Source organism: Clupea harengus, chromosome 8 (genome assembly GCF_900700415.2).
Source record: "Clupea harengus chromosome 8, Ch_v2.0.2, whole genome shotgun sequence".
Lineage (NCBI taxonomy): Eukaryota > Metazoa > Chordata > Actinopteri > Clupeiformes > Clupeidae > Clupea > Clupea harengus.
In genome coordinates this window covers 2,103,438-2,123,522 of record NC_045159.1, presented here as the reverse complement: position 1 = coordinate 2,123,522, position 20,085 = coordinate 2,103,438, and the positions used below count along the sequence as shown (strand labels likewise).

At 42.6% G+C, this 20,085-nt stretch overlaps 1 protein-coding gene across 2 annotated transcripts in view; it reads right to left on the bottom strand.

Moving 5' to 3' along the window:
* Positions 1-1,445: 1,445 nt before the first annotated feature.
* fstl4 (follistatin-like 4) overlaps positions 1,446-20,085 on the bottom strand; it is a 108,694-nt gene continuing 90,054 nt past the window's right edge. For both annotated transcript variants that reach the window (XM_031571451.2, XM_031571452.2), the window contains exons 7-16: positions 18,258-18,424; positions 15,711-15,831; positions 14,697-14,858; positions 12,892-13,026; positions 11,891-11,917; positions 10,917-11,035; positions 9,960-10,109; positions 9,115-9,222; positions 6,755-6,864; positions 1,446-6,588 (exon numbers count right to left, since the gene is read on the bottom strand). In XM_031571451.2, the coding sequence (XP_031427311.1) occupies positions 5,883-6,588; positions 6,755-6,864; positions 9,115-9,222; positions 9,960-10,109; positions 10,917-11,035; positions 11,891-11,917; positions 12,892-13,026; positions 14,697-14,858; positions 15,711-15,831; positions 18,258-18,424 (1,805 nt within the window). In that variant the 3' untranslated portion in view covers positions 1,446-5,882. The remainder of the gene's footprint in view (positions 6,589-6,754; positions 6,865-9,114; positions 9,223-9,959; positions 10,110-10,916; positions 11,036-11,890; positions 11,918-12,891; positions 13,027-14,696; positions 14,859-15,710; positions 15,832-18,257; positions 18,425-20,085) is intronic.

The following is a 20,085-nucleotide window of genomic DNA, read 5'->3' as shown; positions in this document are numbered from 1 at the left end:
AATAACATGCCCCCCCATCCACTAAAGTTGGTCCCTTTTAACTTATATAGCATCTAAAAGGGTGCTGGTTAGACAACAAATTACCCCAGCCAACCTCTGTTCTGTAAGTATAATGAGAAGATCAAACACAACATATTCCACACGAAACAAACATCAGTGACATCAGAGGTCAGACTGAACTCACTACTCTGAGCAGAAACAACCACGACCCAGTTCAGAGCTTTGCAAAGTTTTGCAGTTGTCTGTCACCTTATAAGCTCACCCAAACCAAATGGGACAACACAATTCTATCTCTCAGCAGATGAAAAAGGAAAATTTCATGTACACCCTCATAGGTTGCCGAAGTAACTCAAAGGGATCAATTAACTAGAATACAAATTTTAGGATTGTGTTGCTAAATTCTTGTAATAACATTCCCTGTTTGGGCAGAGGAGTGTATTTATTTAGTCTAGAAACAGGTGAATATTATGCAAATATTTAACTCATTATTGCCAAATTATTAGATATTTTCCGAATGGATTGCAATGGAGAGTGCCTTTGCAAGTACTGTCATAAAGCATTAACTGAAACCGAATTAGGTGTTGACATGTCACTGACTGACATGTTTGTTTTTCACTGTTCTTTGATTGGAAATGGGTTTGGTAAAGGTAGCGGCGATAAGGAATATAAACTCAAGGCACTCAGACCTCGATGAGCCCTGACAGTATGTGTCAGTCTGGCAGGAGGTAAAACAACACTGGCAGCTCTGGCCCATAATTCAATACAGCTCCCTGTTGTTTTGAGTAATGGCTATGAGTTCCTGACCATGTAAACAACAGCGGTGATGATTATGGATTATTTCCCCTGGGTGACACCAAAATATTCGCTTCAATGGTGTATGTCTCAGACTGATTTATGTCAGACTAGGTATTGTATGAAGTAGGTAGGTAGGTAGGTTAGAAATGGTATGACAACAAGTGGGGTTTTTAAAATGTAAAGCCTCTTGGGAACGCTTGCCACATTGAAATTTGAATGGTTTTAAGCACTAAAGATATGCATGTAACAAGTGACGCTTGTCATGAAGTCAGTTCCCCCATGTTTATAAAATAGTTGAAATGCCAGAGGCCTAGAAGAAGAAGAATCCCTCAGTAATCCTCCTATTTGGTTACATCAGCTAAGTGAAACCTAGTGATAAACTACACATCTTAAAGAGCTGTGAATTAAGTTCACCCTGAGGGCAGTCTATGCTGATAGGATATCACATATAATTATGCCAGTGGCTTCTGGTTATACGTAGGTATCAGCAGTACCATCATACTTATATTGTGTCTATATTTGCCTTCCCTATACTAGTGTTTATACTAAACCTTTTCAACCATTTCCAGTCTGGTCTGATGACATATTGCAGTATACTAGCTCTGTATAATCATGAGACTTCATTCAGTACAGATAGAAGAAAGAATGGACAGAGTCTATTTGATATTTTATTGTAAAACTTGAGGAGATAAAAGAAACATTCTGGGAAACACCATACCATACAATATAATTCTGTTTGGAACTTATCTGTACAATAAATGCTACAACACCAGGGGTGGTTCAGGTTCATTGGGTAGGAGGTAAAGACATTTGAGTGGGACTTATGAATATCCAAGCTTAATAGTCAGTAGGCAAGTAGTTTATTCTATTTTTGAAACACCAAAATTGTTTGTGTGATTTAGTTTAACTGTACAAGAAAAAAAGGCATGTGATAAAACTATAAAAGTCTTGAGGGAAATGGTATTCTTTCATAGCCAAGCACTGACAAGTAAGATACTGACCACGTCACGTTTCATAAATAATTTTTCTCATTCCTTGACTACAAAACAGCTTGACAATTCATTTCATGATTTGGTGAAGATTCTTCTAACTGCCCTTAACTGAGGTATCAACAACTACTTTGGGACTGAAACAAAAAACACTTTGTAGAAAAGGCTGATGCTACCCATGGAGTTCTCACATATAAACAGTTATTGCCTTAATGGTGACGATCTGTTGCATAGAGATAGATCAGTACACAAACAGCAAAAAGCCTTTAAAGGATACTTTTTACAAAGAAGCACTTGCTCATCAGTTAGGATGCCAGGGCCCCAGTTTGGATAGTGGCCATACTTGGTTTTGACACTGTTTGTCAAAAGTGAAAAACTGTACATGTCTACCTGTTTGATTATAGACCAAAGCATCTGCCTTCCACAGGTCTGTGTAAATCTCTGTGGAGATTACGGTTTTAAAAGTAACTGGAGAAACGATAAGATTGAAGTTAAAGAAGGTCCCTAATTCTCTGCCGCGTTAAACCAAGGAAGAATTTACAAAATCTCAGAACACAAGTAAGCCTAATAAAAGCTAATTGTGAATGCAGTTATTGCAGATGTTTTTGAAGTTTGAAGTCTTTTCAAATGTATGTTGCCCCTACATAGTCAAACCATGTGATGTTTCTTATGTCACACCCACTGACTGAGATAAGATTACGTGCTTTGAAGTGAAATGACCATTGAGATAAGCAGTTTGAAGAAATTATTTATTTTTTTTCCAGTTTCTGTTTTTCTATGAGCACTATGAGAACAGTAAGACTACAAAATAAAGTGTCCTCAAGTATGTGCAGTGAGTAATTGCAAATGCACTAGATCCTCTGTGAAAGTAGATAGAGTCATCCAGCGCATAAAGTCTTGCACATACTCAGGCGGGTGACTCAGAGGCCTGTTTACTTGTGTAGGCCTTGAGACTGCTCCTCTCAGTGTTGACGATATTCAGGTGTATTTTAAAACGAAGTGGAGCTATGAGCCATCAGTGGACGCAGTCATTCTTCATCCTGAAATGACTTCCACTGTGTCTCATTACACCAGAAAAAGCTTGGCCTTGAGAGAGACCCCAGTGGCGATGAAGACAAATGGCTGTACAGTCAAATGTGACTGAAAAGTATGCAAAACTGTCAGAAACAGCTCCCTCCCTCTCTCTCTCTCCCACTGTAGATGTTTTGTAAAATAACAGTTTGTGTTAAAGGGGCTGATACCTGTAGTATGCATGCAATGTTTAGTAAAACTGCACCCTAAATAACCAAGGATATGACTTAATAAGCGAAGGAGTATTTCAAGAACAGCTGATGGGATTTCATTCCATGGTTGGCTGGGTTTAGTATCCACATTCAATTTGATCTGGTTGGTAACACTTTCTACCTGAATATTCATGTGTCGTATTGAAAGTAATTTATGGTGTGACACAGCTGCACAATTAATGGAGTTTATTGTTGTTAACAAAACATTTCCCTCGTTAACCAGAACACACAAAACTCATGAATGAAATCTGTACATTTATCGTTTTTTTTATTGTGTTCTAACAAGAATAATTTATCTAAAACAGTGACTCTAATGTTTACACATGAACACATTCAGGTAAGCAGCGGACCCCTTGATCTGCCTGTCTCAAAAAGATGGAACATGGGAGATTGTTCTGAATGTAAAAATGGTCAGGGAGGCTTCCTGAAAAAGCAAATATATCAGATGCATATGCTAGTATGATCATCCCATTCTCATCACACCTCATATGAACATTTATTCTAGAATACTCTGTGTGCCCTGCATGGTGTCCCTGTCCCTCTCGGGGCATGCCCTTTCACCTCAGGCGTGAGCGTGTGCAGGCTAAAAGCTAAGGCTCTGAATGCCTCTACAGGGATCAGGGAGTGAGACTAACAGTAATCCACATAGCACTTTTAACAGCTTGGCTCTGTCATGTTTCGACGTACTGTATTATGGATCTCTGTCTAATTAGAGTGGTCTCTCCATTAGATGAAGGAGATGCGAGGTTTGACCGTAATACCTGTCTTTTGGGTTTCCTAACTCTGATTAAGGTCTGTCTCAGGACTGACTGACTGACTGCTCACTCTGCATTCAAACTGTATGGTATTAATAGCTGTTCTTTCAGTGAAAGGAGGAATTTCATACTTTCATACTGTGACTTTTAACAGCATTTGCTTTTGTCTTCAAACATGCTAATGTTGGATTTCTGAAGATAAATGCTATCTCATTATAATGTTGCAACAGAGATCCCTCTACCTGTGGTGCTTGCCTAAGCTGATTACAATAATCTAACTTTTGTCTGATTTCATAATAGGCTTCCTCAAAGCTTATCCCACTTATCCTTTTTGATTTGGTACATTAGCTGAGATAAGATGGGAAGAAAAATATCTTTCATTTACTGAAACATAATTATTGTTATTGTATGGCATTCTTCGGAATCCATAGGTCAACAGGTACTTAGGTGTACATTTAGACTCGGAGAGCCTGTCAGATTAGAGAGAAAGCACTCAGCCTGTGGGTTGACCATTTTAAATGATTGATTTCATGCAGTAACACTGAATGTTCTTCACGCAGGGGCTGGACAATAGAGAATGACTGCGTTACAGGTTTCCCAATGTGTGATCTATAAGGAGGGGCTGAGTCACACAGGCAGGAAGTGTGTTTGAGCATATTACATACCTTGAAAATGTCCTTTTACTTTAGATGATAAATCAAAGAAACCTTAAGGTTTTCTGGGTTCATCAACCTCAACAAAATAAACCTTCAGTATACCCCAACAGAAACAAATTCTGTATGATCTTGCTAGGCTTCCATACATTTCCATTCACATGAGTAGGGACTGTGCAGTTGTTATTTTTACAGTATCTGCTGCTGAAGAGAGAAGATTGTGAAAGGAGTGAAGGTGGAAAGGAGTAACACAAACACTTCATTCATTAAGTTACTCATTCATCATTCATTCATTCATTCATTCATTCACTCATACTACAGGGAATGGGTATTCTGTGTCAAGCGTTCCATTCCTAGCTCAAATCTGCAATGCCTTGACCCTGGGGGTCAGCACACTGCTAATGAGGCTTAAACCCATGGCTGCTAGCTCTGTTGCTAATGCCACTGGAGGGTTTCAGCGACGAGGTGTACACCATGCAGCTCTTTAAGGAGCTTGGCTCCGATACATACGCACAAACTAAACTACTTCAGACTAAGTGGATTCGGAATTACACAGTCACTCTGGATCCGACAGAATACCTTTGATCACTTAGGGGATTACTGGATCATACAAGTTTTGTGTGAAGTACAATCTCCCAAAGCGAGATCACAGAGGGTGAAAAAAACAAAAACATGTTTACATCTTGTTCATTTGGTGCTCCTATAGCGTACTAATGACGACGGGGAGTGCAGTCTTTGGAATGTCAATGGAACTAATAGAGCACAAAACTGGAGACAGGAGACACTCAGAGAAACCGGTCACTACCATGAACATGTGCAAAAGGCGTACCAACTGAAGGCCATGACTTTAAAATAATGGACTGCAGACTTGTGTGGCTGACCGACAGGTTTCTTATGCAGTAGTGACTAGTTGCAGCACAGGGTGAGCGACAGACATCTGGAAACCAAACAGCTTTAAGACAAAAAAGTGAGCATTGTGCATAGTTAATTTTTCGAAAAAATGTCACCGACGACGTTAGCTACCCTCTCTCTTGCAACAAACGGTTTCTGCTGTGTCACGAGGAAGTGCAATAATGAACATTTCTTGTTATTGGAGTGCGCATGGATCACTGTTGCACTGTAGAGCACTGGCTCACCCTCTCCCAGTAGAAAGATCGTTACAGGACTTCTTAATGCTTGTTTTTTTCGTTTTGATTACTCTAAATTATTTTATGTTTGTGTACTTTTACAACAGTAACACACACACACACACACACACACACACACACACACACACACACACACACAAACACTCTCACAACACACACGCACACACACACGTGGTCTTTCCTCGCGCTCAGTCCAGGGGGTTGAGTCCTCTTGTTACAGTTTTCAGTAGTTCAGCCTGATCGCAGGTCGCCTGGGGTCTCATACCTCACCCACCCACACCACTGTGTTGCCCCGCTTGACGTCTGACACCTCGCAGTGCAGGCTGTTCAGCTTGCCGTTCAGCACGAACAGGGACTCGGCCGACGGCGTGACCAGGTACGGTCCGAACAGCCCGCTGGACGCCACCACGCGGTTGGCTCTGCTCCAGGGCCAGCTGTGGGGGGGCAGCGGCTCCTTCAGCCCCCCCAGCACCACGCTCCCGCCGGCGGACAGGTCGGAGAACAGCAGGCCCGTGCCGGAGGTGGACGTGGCCACCGCCGCGTACTGGTTGGACTCCACGAAGGACGGCTGGAACACCAGGTCGGACACCTGTGGCGAGGCGTCCAGCTCCGGGCTGAGACGCAGCTCGCCCTGGAAGGACACCGTCTGGACCCGGATCTTCCCGCTGCGCTCGTCCGGGGTGACCACGTAGCGGCCGTCGGGGGAGACGTAGGGCTTGCCGGTGATGTCCAGGTTGTGGCCGATGACCGTGTCCGTCACGCTGTCAATGAGCAGCTGAGGCATGGCGGCGGCGCTCCGGTTCCGGCCCTGACACTGGATGAAGTAGTAGCCGCTCAGGTGGGTGTAGGCCATGCTGACTGGTATGCAGCTGTAGTTCTTCAGGCTGATGCTCTTGACGCGATGGAAGGTCTCCAGGTCAATTTTATGCACGGCAGGTTCAGATTTTAAGAAGACAAAGCCAAATCTGGAATGATAAAGGTCAACAGGAAAGGTTAATTGCTTTTCCTGTCATTAAAGTACATTAAGATTTTCATTATGACCGTAATTTGTTCATTTCCACTCCAAGGCGGGATTTGGCCGACGCGGGTAGGCGGAGGTCATTATCGGCGGAGGTGAGTGACACCTCATACCTGACGTGTGTGATGATGAGGTTGGTAGGAGGCAGGAAGAAGTCATCCACCCTCTGGAACGGCGTCCGGAAGACACGATGCACTTCTCCCACACTCGCTTGGGTAATAACCTACATAAGCCCAGAAACAAACAGAAAATCAGCAGTGAGACCCAAAGTCAAAGACTGCAAGTCAAACGAATGGCACAGTCAATGTGAGCTCCACAGCCTGTCCTAAAATTCACAGGTGACCCTAACCAAGACAAGCACCCATTAATTTACATATTAGCTCCATATTAGCTTCAGATAAGGTCAGATTAATGGTCACACGCAATAACTCTACCTCAGTCTTTGCGAGAGGCTAATACGCTGTGGTGTCCATGAAATGTGGACGTTATGAGCAAAATGACGTAGTCTCAGGAGCTTCCGTCCGTCTCAGATTTATCTTGGCCCGGCGCATCCGAGGGCTTGACAGGGGCCTTCTCCCGCAGTGGCGTGGCAGGCGCTCCATCACACACACCTGACATTGTTTAGGCACTGCCAAGGACTGCTGCGCTGTTTATGTGGCCACTGTGAGGCTCATTCATCACACAACCTCGGAAACACGGAGAGGTCCATCGCTTTCGGCTCATTGCTCATTAATGCCACAACGAGGGGAGACAGAGGATCAGAAGCTCAAAAAAACCCAAGAGCCATTAGGGCACGGCATTTATATCTGCATTTAAATGTTTATAGATGAGAAATCTTAAAAGCACGGCGGCCTCTTGGTGGTCCCTCGCTCTATGGAAACTGTTCTCTTTTGATGAATCTTTTCGCAGCGTCTCCTTCATGATTCTACCCCAAACAGCTCTGCTTAACTGCTTAAGAGCCCTACTGTAATGGCAGCCTTGCTACACGCTGTAAGACACCAGGCACTCCTAATACCATCTCAGCAAGTCATTTGGGGTCCCTCCAGTGGTACATACACTTATAATCTGTCAAGTTAAGCTTTTTGAATTTAAGCTAAGCTTCTGCAGACATTAAATCTGGCAGCAGGCTTGTCTAAGAGCAGACCGTTGTAGCGTGTGCTATACAACAGTGGTATCAATAACACGATTTGTGGGGGCCAAGTGTTGTGGTGAAGAGCCTCTCTTGAACCTAGCAGTGCCGCCTGCCCTGCACCGCTCCAATGCATTAGTCATAGCATGGGGACGATAGTCAGCGCACGGTAAAGAGATTGCTGCTTGCCCGATTTTCAGACCTGTCATTTAGTCTCCCGGGGTCTCATCTCTTGAAATAACAAACGGATGTTGTTTGGTGTGCTGGCGATAAGGAGAGTAAACTTTCCCTCCTCGCCTTCTTATCCAAACAGTAAAGGCCGCTCGCTTACCAAACCTGCAGTGAGGAGAGAGCAGGCTATCTTTAGCCCGAGTTCATTTTCCCCCTTTTCATTTGTTTAATCTAATGAATTGACAATCACATTCCGAACGTTTAAACATGGAGCTATTAAACTGAAGAGGTGTTTGATATGGCGCACCTTGAGTCTCCCGCTGCCTGTGGTGCAGATGAATCTCCGACGAACAGGTCAATTACTGCCTTTCCAAATGATAATGGCATTATCAAGCCATTTATTTGTGGTGTGATCCATACGCCCTCTGGTCTAATATGTGGCTTTCCCCTAAAATTGCTTTCTTGCATTTTTTAAGCGAATGGTGCCCTGCGCCGTAATTATTCATTACTATCGAGTATTCCCAGAAATGAGACGTGTTAAGAGCCGCTGAACGGAACCGTCTTAACGTGCCAAAAGGTATGCGGCCCGAACTCTTACCACTGTTTCAGAGAGGAATTTAAAGCGAGTAGTATAATCTCTTCTCTTCTTCGACGACATGGCTGGCGCCTTCTCACTCGCTGCTTGCTTCTCACGCTTGAGCGGGCCAGAGCGAACACATTGGTATGACACAGGGAACAGATACCTGACGGTGGCTGCAAAACATTCCCCTGCTAATAGGATGGTCTCCATCACAATGAGCTTTGCAGGATGCGCACCTCACACAAACCCTAATGGGATTCTCTCCTCTGAAAGGAGTGGATAATGAATGTTGTGTCTGTCGACAATTTTGCCATTACGCGATGAGGCTGAGTGTCCTCTCTCCTGTGCCTGTTTTTGCGGGGGGTGCGAGTGGTGGTATCATACCTCCTCCCCATGCTTACCCACCAGTCAGGGGTATTAGTCCCTGGACAGAGTAAAACCCATCCACACCTCCACAGTCTTTCCTCACCTATCTGGAGACATTTCCATCCTGTCTATTTCGAAAACATATTTTTCACGCACACACATCTACATGCTCACACTGACTCACACACACACACACATGCACACACACACACACACTCATCATGTACCTGCAATGTGGGATGGGATTTCTGTAGGTCGCCCCAACTTAATACCCACACTTGGTCATGGGACTTGTCGTAGAATAGCTTGACAGGCACAGGGTCTGTCTCCACTGCCTAAGAGGGGATAGAGAAGGACACGCACGCACACACACACACACACATGAACACACACACACACACACACACACACACACACACACACACACACACACACACACACACACACGCATCAACACACACAGAAATAAGAGACAGTGGGTCAAACTGAGCTTGTGCCCAGGGCACAGTCATAGTCAATAGACAGCACAGAACACAGTAATCACTGGCTAGCTGCTGTGGACAGGGCCTAGCACAGACAGAGTTCCTGTGGCGTTTAACAGAGGAGCCAGTGCAGTAATGGGAAGATAGCCCTCCGTTTTACACAGATCAGCCATTGCCTGTGACAGGCTTTCCTTAAAGACGCACAGTATGGTTGGCCTCTGACCTTGTATCTGTCAATCAAGTATCTGTCAGAATATTTAAAAAAAACATTCAGTCAGGCATGTGAATGACTGCTGCCACCCTCTGCACCTAAAAGCAAGGTGACAAAACACATATTGAAATAAAATAATAAATCATGAATAAGATGGAGAGAGACAGAGAGAGCGTAAGAGAGAGAGAGAGACACAGACATCACAGCCAAGTACATCCCTTTTTTACAGTTTTTTTCCTTGCCTAACTAACCCATTTTTTTCCTCTTTCACTTTTCTCTCTTATTTGCTAAAAGGCTTTCACTTGCTCATGACTGACTCAAGTGTGAACTGACATCTCTGAGGGTAAGACCGTGCTTGAGGAACAGGATTAATCCCCACCTGAACGACTTTCTGGGCTTGCGTGTCAATAATCAGCAGGCGGTTCTGGAGAGGCTGCGTGACGTAGACGTACTTGTGGCGGACGTTGAGAGCAGAGGCCCACACGCAGTGCTGGGGGGAAATGCCTTCACTTTTGGGACACATCTCTTCCTGTCAGAGGGAACCACCAGAGGAGTATTACGTGTCTTGCTGCATACAGTATCAGTAATGACACATGCAACTGTACAATGAAGGATAGCCTTTCGATTAAAATATATAAAAAATCAGGTTGACTTGCAGGTATTAGAATTTTTATTTATTGTTTTAAATAAACCATTTTTGTGGGTCAATTCAAGTATTAAGATGTCCTTGGGGCAGGACAGCGGTATTCACTTTTTTTTTTCAGTGTATCTCAAGTCAGTTTACACCTTTGAGACAACGTTTAGATGCCACATGGATCAGAGCAAATGCACCTCACAGCATTTACAGACTAACACATGGCTTATTGAGTTTCTATCGATCCCTAATTCACTTACAAAAGCTTGTGAGACGTAAAACCTCCAAGAGATCATCCAAAAGGGTGATATCCTCCATTGTATTACACCTGACACAATACACCAGGGCATAATACTGCACCAGGTTTCTTAACACTCCATAATATCTCTTGTGAATACTGCTGAATAAAAAGGCAGTGCTCATTGTTCAAGATTATATATGGATAAGCTGAAATGAATTGAATTTTATCAAGCGTAATTACACTGAATTGAATTTTGTAATGAAAATGAATGGATTCAAATAGATTCCATTCAGGAGTGATGCATATGTCTTTGAGAAGAGAGACCCACATAATGAACTGCACATCCCTACATTATTTCTGCTTCTCAGCCTGTCATGTCTCCACATATATAACTCTGGTGTTAATTATGTTTTCAGCATACTATTGAATGCTAGCACGGACATCATGTCAGACACACTTACATAACTGGCCACAATCCTCTCGGAGCGCTTTATGCGCCTACGGATCTCGCACTCGCCCGGCTGCAGTATGGTGACCCCTTCATCGGAGAACACGTAGAACATGTTCCCCACACTCAACCCTGTCAGAGAGAACCGGCACAGGTATCAGCCCCCCCCGTCAAGCAAACTCAAAACACAGCACTCAAAAAGCACAACGGCATCAGATAACAACCTGAGACTGAGCCAGAGTAAAACAAGAACACTTGTCTATCACCTCTCTGAGGAGGACAGCTAATTAGAACACACGCCAAATCTCACCATGACAAGAGGGCAGCGGAGTTGCCACATTGTCAAAAAGCACAAGCAGGCAGCCAATCAGGCACCGTAATTATATATATGGCGATATACTGTATATGTGTGTGCTTGTCTTCAGTGGTGTGCTTAGTGAAGTATTGCAACACCCTCCCCACACAGATGTCTTCATCAGCTGTCAGAAACTAAAGCTTGCAGATGTCGGTTCAGATTTCTTTGAAGCGTGTAAAGCAGAATAACGGGCCAAAACAAAACAAAAAGTTTGAAAGAATAGAAATGATGCCCAGAGCTCAATAAAACTTTGTTTTTGCAGCCCTCTCCTTCTGTGTAATTACCCTCTAAGTTTTAAGATTCTTTTTTTATTGCTTGTACTAAGGATCCCCAGGCTTGTTTTTGGAAAGGGTGTGATAAAACGACACCCTTTTTTTGCTAAATGTTCCAGCCGAAAGAATTTCATTTACTTCCTCTTTTCAAGCAATTGCCCCTGAACTCCAACTCATAGAATATATTAAAAGGCAATCCCCGTAAGTGAAGGTGGGCGCAACAGAAAGAGAGAGAGAGAGAGGGAGGAGAGAGAGAGAGAGGGAGCACTTAAGTTACAGTAATACCATGAGAATAATCAACAGACGTTGAAGCAATGCAGTCATTAATTATACCAATGACACTGGATCATTTATCCGTACCTTCCTCTCGCCAGAGTATATTTGCAACTGCAGCAATGTCAGCATACCAAGAAAGAGCACAAGAGAGAAATACAGCCATTTTTAGAGAACAAACAAGAACATTATGTTTACATGCATGCTTTTTAGAGATCCGAAGTTTGTACAGGACACAGAAAAGAGGGAATATAGTTAAGCAATCAAACAAACTGTGTTCCCTCACTGGAATGCAGAGGTAGTAGGAAAATATACTATTCTCAGTCTATTAATACAGATATACTATTATACTAATAATACAAGTACAGAGCACACTGAAAAGCACTGCCCCCTATTCTCAATCGCTATATTAAATATGTGGAAGGCATCCAGCTGAATCCAAATGGCACATGATGTAATATTCAAAACTTTGACAAAAGGGGTAGCATATTTAAACTTCCTGAGTCTCACATAATATACTCTCTGTCTTCACAAACCTCTTGCTCTCTTGCAATCATTCCTTGCAGCTTGACTGAATGCATTTTTGAATGGTCAATGACTTAACATAGATGTTGCCAAGAACGGATAAAAAGTTGTTGCCAGAATCACTTGGCGTGATCCTGAGCTTCCCTTGTCAGCGACTAGATTAAACAGATCATAGATGTAGCCTGAAGGTGACCAACCTTGAGACGCCTTTATAACCTGCTGTAAAATCCCATGAAATACTGAAGGGGTTAAAGGTGCAGTCTGGCAAATGTTGTTGATATTTGAACTCAAATAAAAAAAAATACAATTAAAACCGCCAATTCAATTACACCCCTCTATTCTGAGCTCCTAAAGCAACACTTGGAATTGTTTATGGCTCAGTCCGAGCCACTATGTTTGTTTCCCCTTTACAGAGCCAGGCTGTCTTTGAGAGCGCACACTCAATGGACTGCTACTGGACCGTGAGGAGCAATTTGCTGAATTTTGACAAAAAGGTATTGGAATTAGAATCACAGACTGCGCCTTTAACACATTTTGAGAGGCATACAGAGCCTTCCACATACGTGTCTTTCGAGCAGAATCCTCCACGAATAGGGAGGAGATGTCTTCGTCCACGCCGACTTCATTCTTGGCAATGCAGGTGTAGGCCCCTGTGTCCTCGTAACGCACGCTCCCAATGTGAAGCTCACTGCCATTTGCTGGAGTAGGGTAGAGTAGAATATAACAAAACAGTATGTTTAAAATGAATTATTCACTCTCGAATCAAGATGACTACGATGCTGAAGTTATACCCAGAGTAGTTGGTGAGGTAGTTTTGCCAAAAGTTTCTTGTGTATATCACAACCCCAGGCTGTCTTCAGAAATGACACTTCCTGTGCTGTGTTTGGGAAAGGGTCCATGTATCAGATTTAGTCTGACATGGAGGGGTGGTGGTGGTGGTGGGGGTGTGGGGGTGGGGGTGTGAGGGGCGATGCTGAGACAGGAAATAATCAAAGCCCTGGTGCCTGCGCCCTTTTGTGATGTACGGCATGCCCTCAGATCCACTCCACAGCCTGTGTTACCTTGATCATAACACCACAACCTTCACAACACATCCACATCGGAGGACACCCTCTATCCGACTGCACTTTCACATGTGATGTCAAAGATCACGCTCAGGTCCCTATCTTTCTCTCCCTCTTTCCCTCTCTCCCCCTCTCTCCCTCTCTTTCCATCTCTTGTGCTTCACCTTCATCCTCTCATATCTATCTCACCCTATCAGTCTGCTGCCTTTGATCCCTCTTCTTGATCACGATCTACACTATCTACTCCAGGAATGCTGACTGGGAGCTGATGGATGGCTTCCAAGTTCTTGGATAGACTCGACTGAGCCTGGGCTCACACACTAATCAAACATTCCCTAGCTCATTACCTGTGGTCACAGTGATGGATAGATTATTTTTTTTGCAAAATGTAATCAGTTACTGATTGCAAATGACATGGATTCATCAAAGGTAAAAGAATTCACAGGATTACTCTAAGGAGCGTATTTATCTGATTACTTTAAAATAGGTTGTTTGATTGATTGATTGTTGCCCAAGGAAACCAAAACTGTCTCTCTTAGATTACATTATTCAATTTTTTAAGATAGAATAAAGTGTTGGCACTGTGTATAGGCACATGCATAGACAAGTAATGATCAGAACACAATAGAATCATTTTTTTCAATAAATGTAATATACTCTATTTGTGATTATTATAATCTTAGTTTCACTTATATTAGTATTTTTGTGTAAAACATTATCAGATGATTTGTAAGCGAACTTTTCCAAATGTTTATCTCTGTTCTCTATACATTTGTTTTCCCAGTGACAGAATCACATCATGAAAAATGTTTTCATCTTGGATAGGTTTTCTGATTGAGTAAATTGGGGAGGGAAAATAACATTGGAAATCCTAGTGCAACATACACATTCTATTCGTATTCGTGAACACATGCTTCCAAATACACCTCCAATCAGGGGTTTGATGTGAAAAGGCTCCTAAAATTGAAATTCCCTGATAAATGTTTGCATGACTGCTTACACCAAATTTGACCTCGCTGTCAGCATATGTATTCCCAAAACATTAGTGGTGTCTCATCAGTATGTTCCGATATTCTGAGAGATTGCAATCAGCTGGCAAAACCACAGCACAAAAAAGGGCCATCATTTACGATACCTCAACATGAGGGGTCACAAAGGACAAACGGTGCTTTAACCATACCTCTTTGCTGTGACATAATTACCCAATCAGATGGTCTGAGATGGTTCCCAGGAAGAAAACTCCCCCTTGGCACATCATGCAATCAAGTGGGAAAGCAGTTCAGAGGAAGAGCGTTCTGACATACCGACAAGGGAGAGCTGCTTGGAGGCCCGTGGCTGGAGGTCCATGCCGTTCTTCAGCCAGGTGATCTTGGGGTTGGGGATGCCCTCCGCATGGCAGTAGAGACTGGCAGCCACCCCGGGCTCCTGGGCCTGAGTCTCGGGGTACACCAGAATCACTGGGGGCACTGAAAGAGAGTGAACAGGGTGGGGGGGATGGGGGGGGGGGGAAACAGGGAACATGTGCAGCTTAGAATTCTGTTAAAAGTGAAAAAAAAAACATAACCTGAATATGAACGATTGTCAAGATTTCATGAGAATATAGTAAGGCACGACAGGTGGCCTTTGTTTCCTCATCTTCCAGGTGTGTCAGTCGATGTGAGCCTAACGTGGCTGGCTGTTAATTGTGTGGGAAGATAACCTGTTTCCTGGCGACATTACTGCTAGCGCTCGCCTCAGAGCTACCAGGTCCTTGCTGCAGCTGTATCGCTTTTCAATTAGCCACAATCCCCCGTGAAAAAGCATAACAATCATGTATATTGTTCTAGTTAATTGAAAATGTTTTCCTCTATTTTTCCTCTGCCTATCTGACAGCAGAGAAACAAAGCTCTGAAATTGGATTATTATCTTTGATTCAGTGGAGCACTGGTGGTTCTGCTGAGGTCCTTATTGAAGAGCAAGCATTGGTAATCACACCGTTCAGCAAAGGGAAAAAAAATCTTATGCAAATGACTTTGTGAAGCTATACGCTTTGATAACTGTAGACAACATGCCCCCTATTTTACAGCCACTGGTTATTTGATGTCGCTATTGGATTGAAATAAACAGCTTATAGATTGACTGAACTCAAATTTCTTGTCGATTCCCTGAGCTATGCACTTTGCATATTTTAAGATGCATGTGGGTTTAGAAATGGGCCTCCAGTGACGTGTGCTGCTTTTGTCATGTAACCTACAAGGACAAGTGGCATATGTAGTTTTGACTCCAGACAACAATGGTGCTCGGTTCACAGGAAGTGTTAAATACGCGTCTGTACTAACCATTCACCTGGAGCACATGGGCCTGACTCAGATCTTCGTAGCCGTATGCGTGGCAGCTGTAGTTGCCCATGTGGATGGTCGTCACCTTGGTGATGTAGAGGGAGCCGTCATCGCCAAAGTCCTAATTGAAGAAGAGAGGAGGGAGAGAGGGAGGGAGGGAGGGGTGTGATGAGAACAGCACTGTGGGGAGTCACAGGGAGCAGAGCCCCGCGTGCATCACCGGCCTGATAAATAGGAGGGGTTAAAAATATACCGAACATTACGGTGATGAATGAGGTGAGTTGTTGTTTTTCAGGATACGCAGCTCACTCGGGCTTTCAACTCTAGCTTTCAGCGCTGGCTTAGAGGGATTAAGACACTAAATAGCACTGTCCCACTAGGAGAGGTGCCGCTGAAGAGGAGTGTATCTGCAGCGCTGCGTCCGCTAATGTCAAATGGATAGCAGGCTTGTTGCTCTTGCTGCCCTTTTGCAGAATCAATATAAGGCCTACGGTGACGACTTCATTTTCATCAAGTGACTGATTCAAGTTCACTGAGAGCAAACCAACAGGTTGGGTTTCTATGCCAACGATACAACAACAATCTGATTCTGTTATACAACAATCTGATTGTTAAGGAACATTTGTTTTCAATTGTTGCCTTGCAGATATGCAGAAGAAAATGCAGATAAAAACACAGCTATTTTACACCATTTGTATTAATAACTTAGTTTGAAAACATCACTCAGGATGGAACAGAGTGAATCACAGGCATGCATTTGTATCTTTCACATGACACATGACCTACCATACATAACTAACAACCAAGAAACATCATACAAGTAAACCAAAGAATGTTTTTTTGTCTTCCCTGTTTTTCCTTCCTGTTTTATTGTAGAAGTGGGTCGAAATTCACTACTATTTGCAGTGATGGTTGGCACCCGAAACACTGGCATGGTAATTAAAAGCGTTATGGTTGTTAAAGCTGTTTTAAAAAAGTATTGAAATGTTATGAAGGCAATACGTTTTACAAATGAGTGTTCACAGCTCATGAATTATTGGTTCTGAGTTGGGATTTATTTGCATTTGATGATGTAACTTTTGATCTAATCTTTTGACCTGAAAAACCTGCCGGAAATTCAGTGCAGCATCTGTTGTGCGTCTAACTCCTATTCTGTTTCATCTCCCTGAAGTGCTACCCAGAGTGCAATCAAACTAAAAAAAAAACACACACACACACACACACAAAACAATTACCTTTGGGGAGAATGCTATTCAATATGTAAAATGCCCCAATTTAGCTGTAGACAAATAGGTCTGCTTAAAAAGAGGCGCTTGGCTGTACATGAGGTTAAAATAGAACATGGTTCTATTACACCTCCCGGCGCTGAAATTCTATCACTCTTTAATGTACTCATTGATTTTTAAAACAAGACCATTTTCATACAAAACGGGTCATTTCAGTGGGTAAATACAACTTATCCGGGGCAGCAAATGGTGATTGAAGGGTTGTAAACTCATTCTACCAAACGAGCTCTTACTGAATGCTCGTTCTACCAAACCCTACTCCTGTATGAAGCAGTGATAGTGGAGGTTCATACACTGTGCTGGTGACATGCATCACAGATTTGTTTATATAATGAGAGTTGCTACTCAAATTGCTTCGAAGAGGCTGTTAGATGTTTCACTGCCACTAATATGCTTGTTTGTACTGACCGCAAGAATTAGTTTAGTTTTCTGTTATTGTGAGTTAGTCTGTTGTTGCAAGACTTCACAGGCATTTCATTAACATGCAATTAGGGGATTCTAATCAGTTGCTGGATAAACAAATCTACACTCTGTGTCAGTATCGCAGGTGAAGTAAATACAAGCGCTCCATAGTTCATTAACTTCAGCCCATTCCCAACCATGCCATGCTGGGATTTACAAATCATTCGTTCTCTTTTTTTGATTTTTTTTTACATGGTTTGTGGTTTTTGAAAACAGCATGAGTGCTGGCTGAACTCCTGAGACCAAAATCATTTCATTATTTCCAATTACAACAAATGATCCACACCAGACGGGGAAACAAGGCTGGCTGTTAATTGGAAAATGAAAGTGTGCAGGAGAATATGATACAAACAGTTTGTTCGTGATTGCCACCATTTGTATAATTTTTTTTGTTGAGGTTTTTTTTTGGTGCACCTTTATCTCGCTGTATTGTTTATTTGTTTAAAATCAATGACTCAGAACTCCAGCTGAGACTCACGTTCCAGTGTATTATCAAATATTCAACAGCCATCAAATGAAAAAGAAAAGCCATTTCTGAATTACCTTACTTCAAAGTTTGCATGTTTAAAAACTGATCCTGAACATTTCACCTTGAGAAAATAACCTCAAGCTCAAAACAAACACACAAACCAATAAAAAACCACCATCAACTTTCCATTTAGGTACTTTCCAAAACAACCTTCATGTGTTAACATTCAATCATGTCCTTGAATGATTTATTATGTGTCTGAACACTGGCACTACATACTCTGTCTAGAATATGAACAGCTTAAAAGAGCAAGCTTAAATTGGAACTCACATTAATATCTTCCAGATCCAGGAAGTTAAGAATGATCCCGTTTCTTTTCCAGATGATTGGCGGGCGCAGCGTGCCTTGAATGGCACACGAGAGGACTGTGCTCAGGCCCACTGTTACCGTGGTGATGCTTAATCTCTTATCCTCTGGAAGACTGAGCTGAATGACCTCTGTTGACAAAAAAAGAAAGCGGAGACGAGTTTGAGCAAGCCACAATATTGCAAATTTCCCATAATCTTGTATAAAAACCTGAGCTATGACAGTAACACACAAAAGACCTCTACTAACTCTACTGATGCTGACACACAAATTATGCCACTATGATCTAAGATGTGCCGAAAGGACCTTTAAAAGCAATTTAGGGATACAAACACTGTCATATAATACCTTATGACACTGAAAGAGGTTTCTGTCATCTGAATTTATCTATAATAGGTCACCTTAATATATCTGCAATTGGTGCAGAGAGGAAAAACCCCTGTCAAATAACCTCTCCCATGTTGAAGAGACATATATCATTAGGATCAGCAGTATTTCAATATTTCAATTCATTATTAATTTGTTCACTTTTGTAATGCACGTCAACAACCAATATCCCAATGAGCTTCGCAGTGCCCATAATAAATGTGATGGGGAACAAGGGGAGGTGGGTAAAGACGTCATAAATACGTCTTCGTGGTCCAGGGTCAATACCAGCTGGGCGCTCTGAAAATACCATAACTGGTTCAATAAATAATGATCTCCGCCATCTGACAACACTCTAAATGGGGCCACCTCGGTGTGCAGCAGTGTGGAAATTCCATTCAATCATAAACATGGACGAGCCTAATACTGTGGACGCCAATGACATGAGTTTCGAGGGTTTTTTGTTTTTCCTCTGTTGCCGTTCTGGGTTGTACATTATTGTGACAAAAGGCTCAGTCTTCTAAGTGCCATTAGAACAAGCACCGAGCACAAGCAACATGGTTTGGATGGCAGACAGAAGATATCTCATTTGCGAATGCTCTGTATTGTACATGGAATGGAAGAATGGATGAAATGAATACGGTCTGCTCTACAAGATATTCCTCTTGTATAACGTCTCTTTCTGTGACACGGAGGAGACAATCCTCAATTGAACAACTCCGACAAAAGCACCTATTCAGATTTAGTCGAAGCTTGAACAGCATTACATTACATTACTTCTTCTTTTTTTTAGCAGCCATCCCTTTGTTATAACTGAAGAACTGATGTGTTTTTTTTTTCACTAAATACTTTCAGGAATACTTTGAGACAGCCTACTTCTGCTGCTTGAAATCTGTGCTCTATCAAGCTCATCTAATCGTACTGTGAAGAGAACCATAACAGTGGTGACAGTCTACTCAGAGACGCAGACAGCAGGTAGAAGCATAACACATGAATGTGTGAGATGTTACAGATTAGTAGTGCTGTTAAATGCTGTAATGTTCGTTTCTCCCCTGAATCTAAACTGAGGCATTGCTGATGGGCTTCTTTGTGTGTAAAAGTGTATTCTGCATATGGATTCCTCTGAACACTGAGACAGACTAAAATATGCAGGAAACCGGTGAGAATTTGCTATAGTCGCTGGCAATGGTGGCAACTGGCTGGACGTTTAAACGTGTGCCAGAACTGAGATAGAAGATAAAGGAAAAGACACAGATATACTCTCACTGTGTAACATTATGGTCTACACCACTGGCAATCAGACAGACCTGATCTCAAATCTACATCTACAATGGCTTGTAAACACATTTATCCGGAGGCAGTTTGAGAACCAACTGTCCCTCACTATATAAAGACAAAAACAATATCTAATACCTCTCTGTTTTGT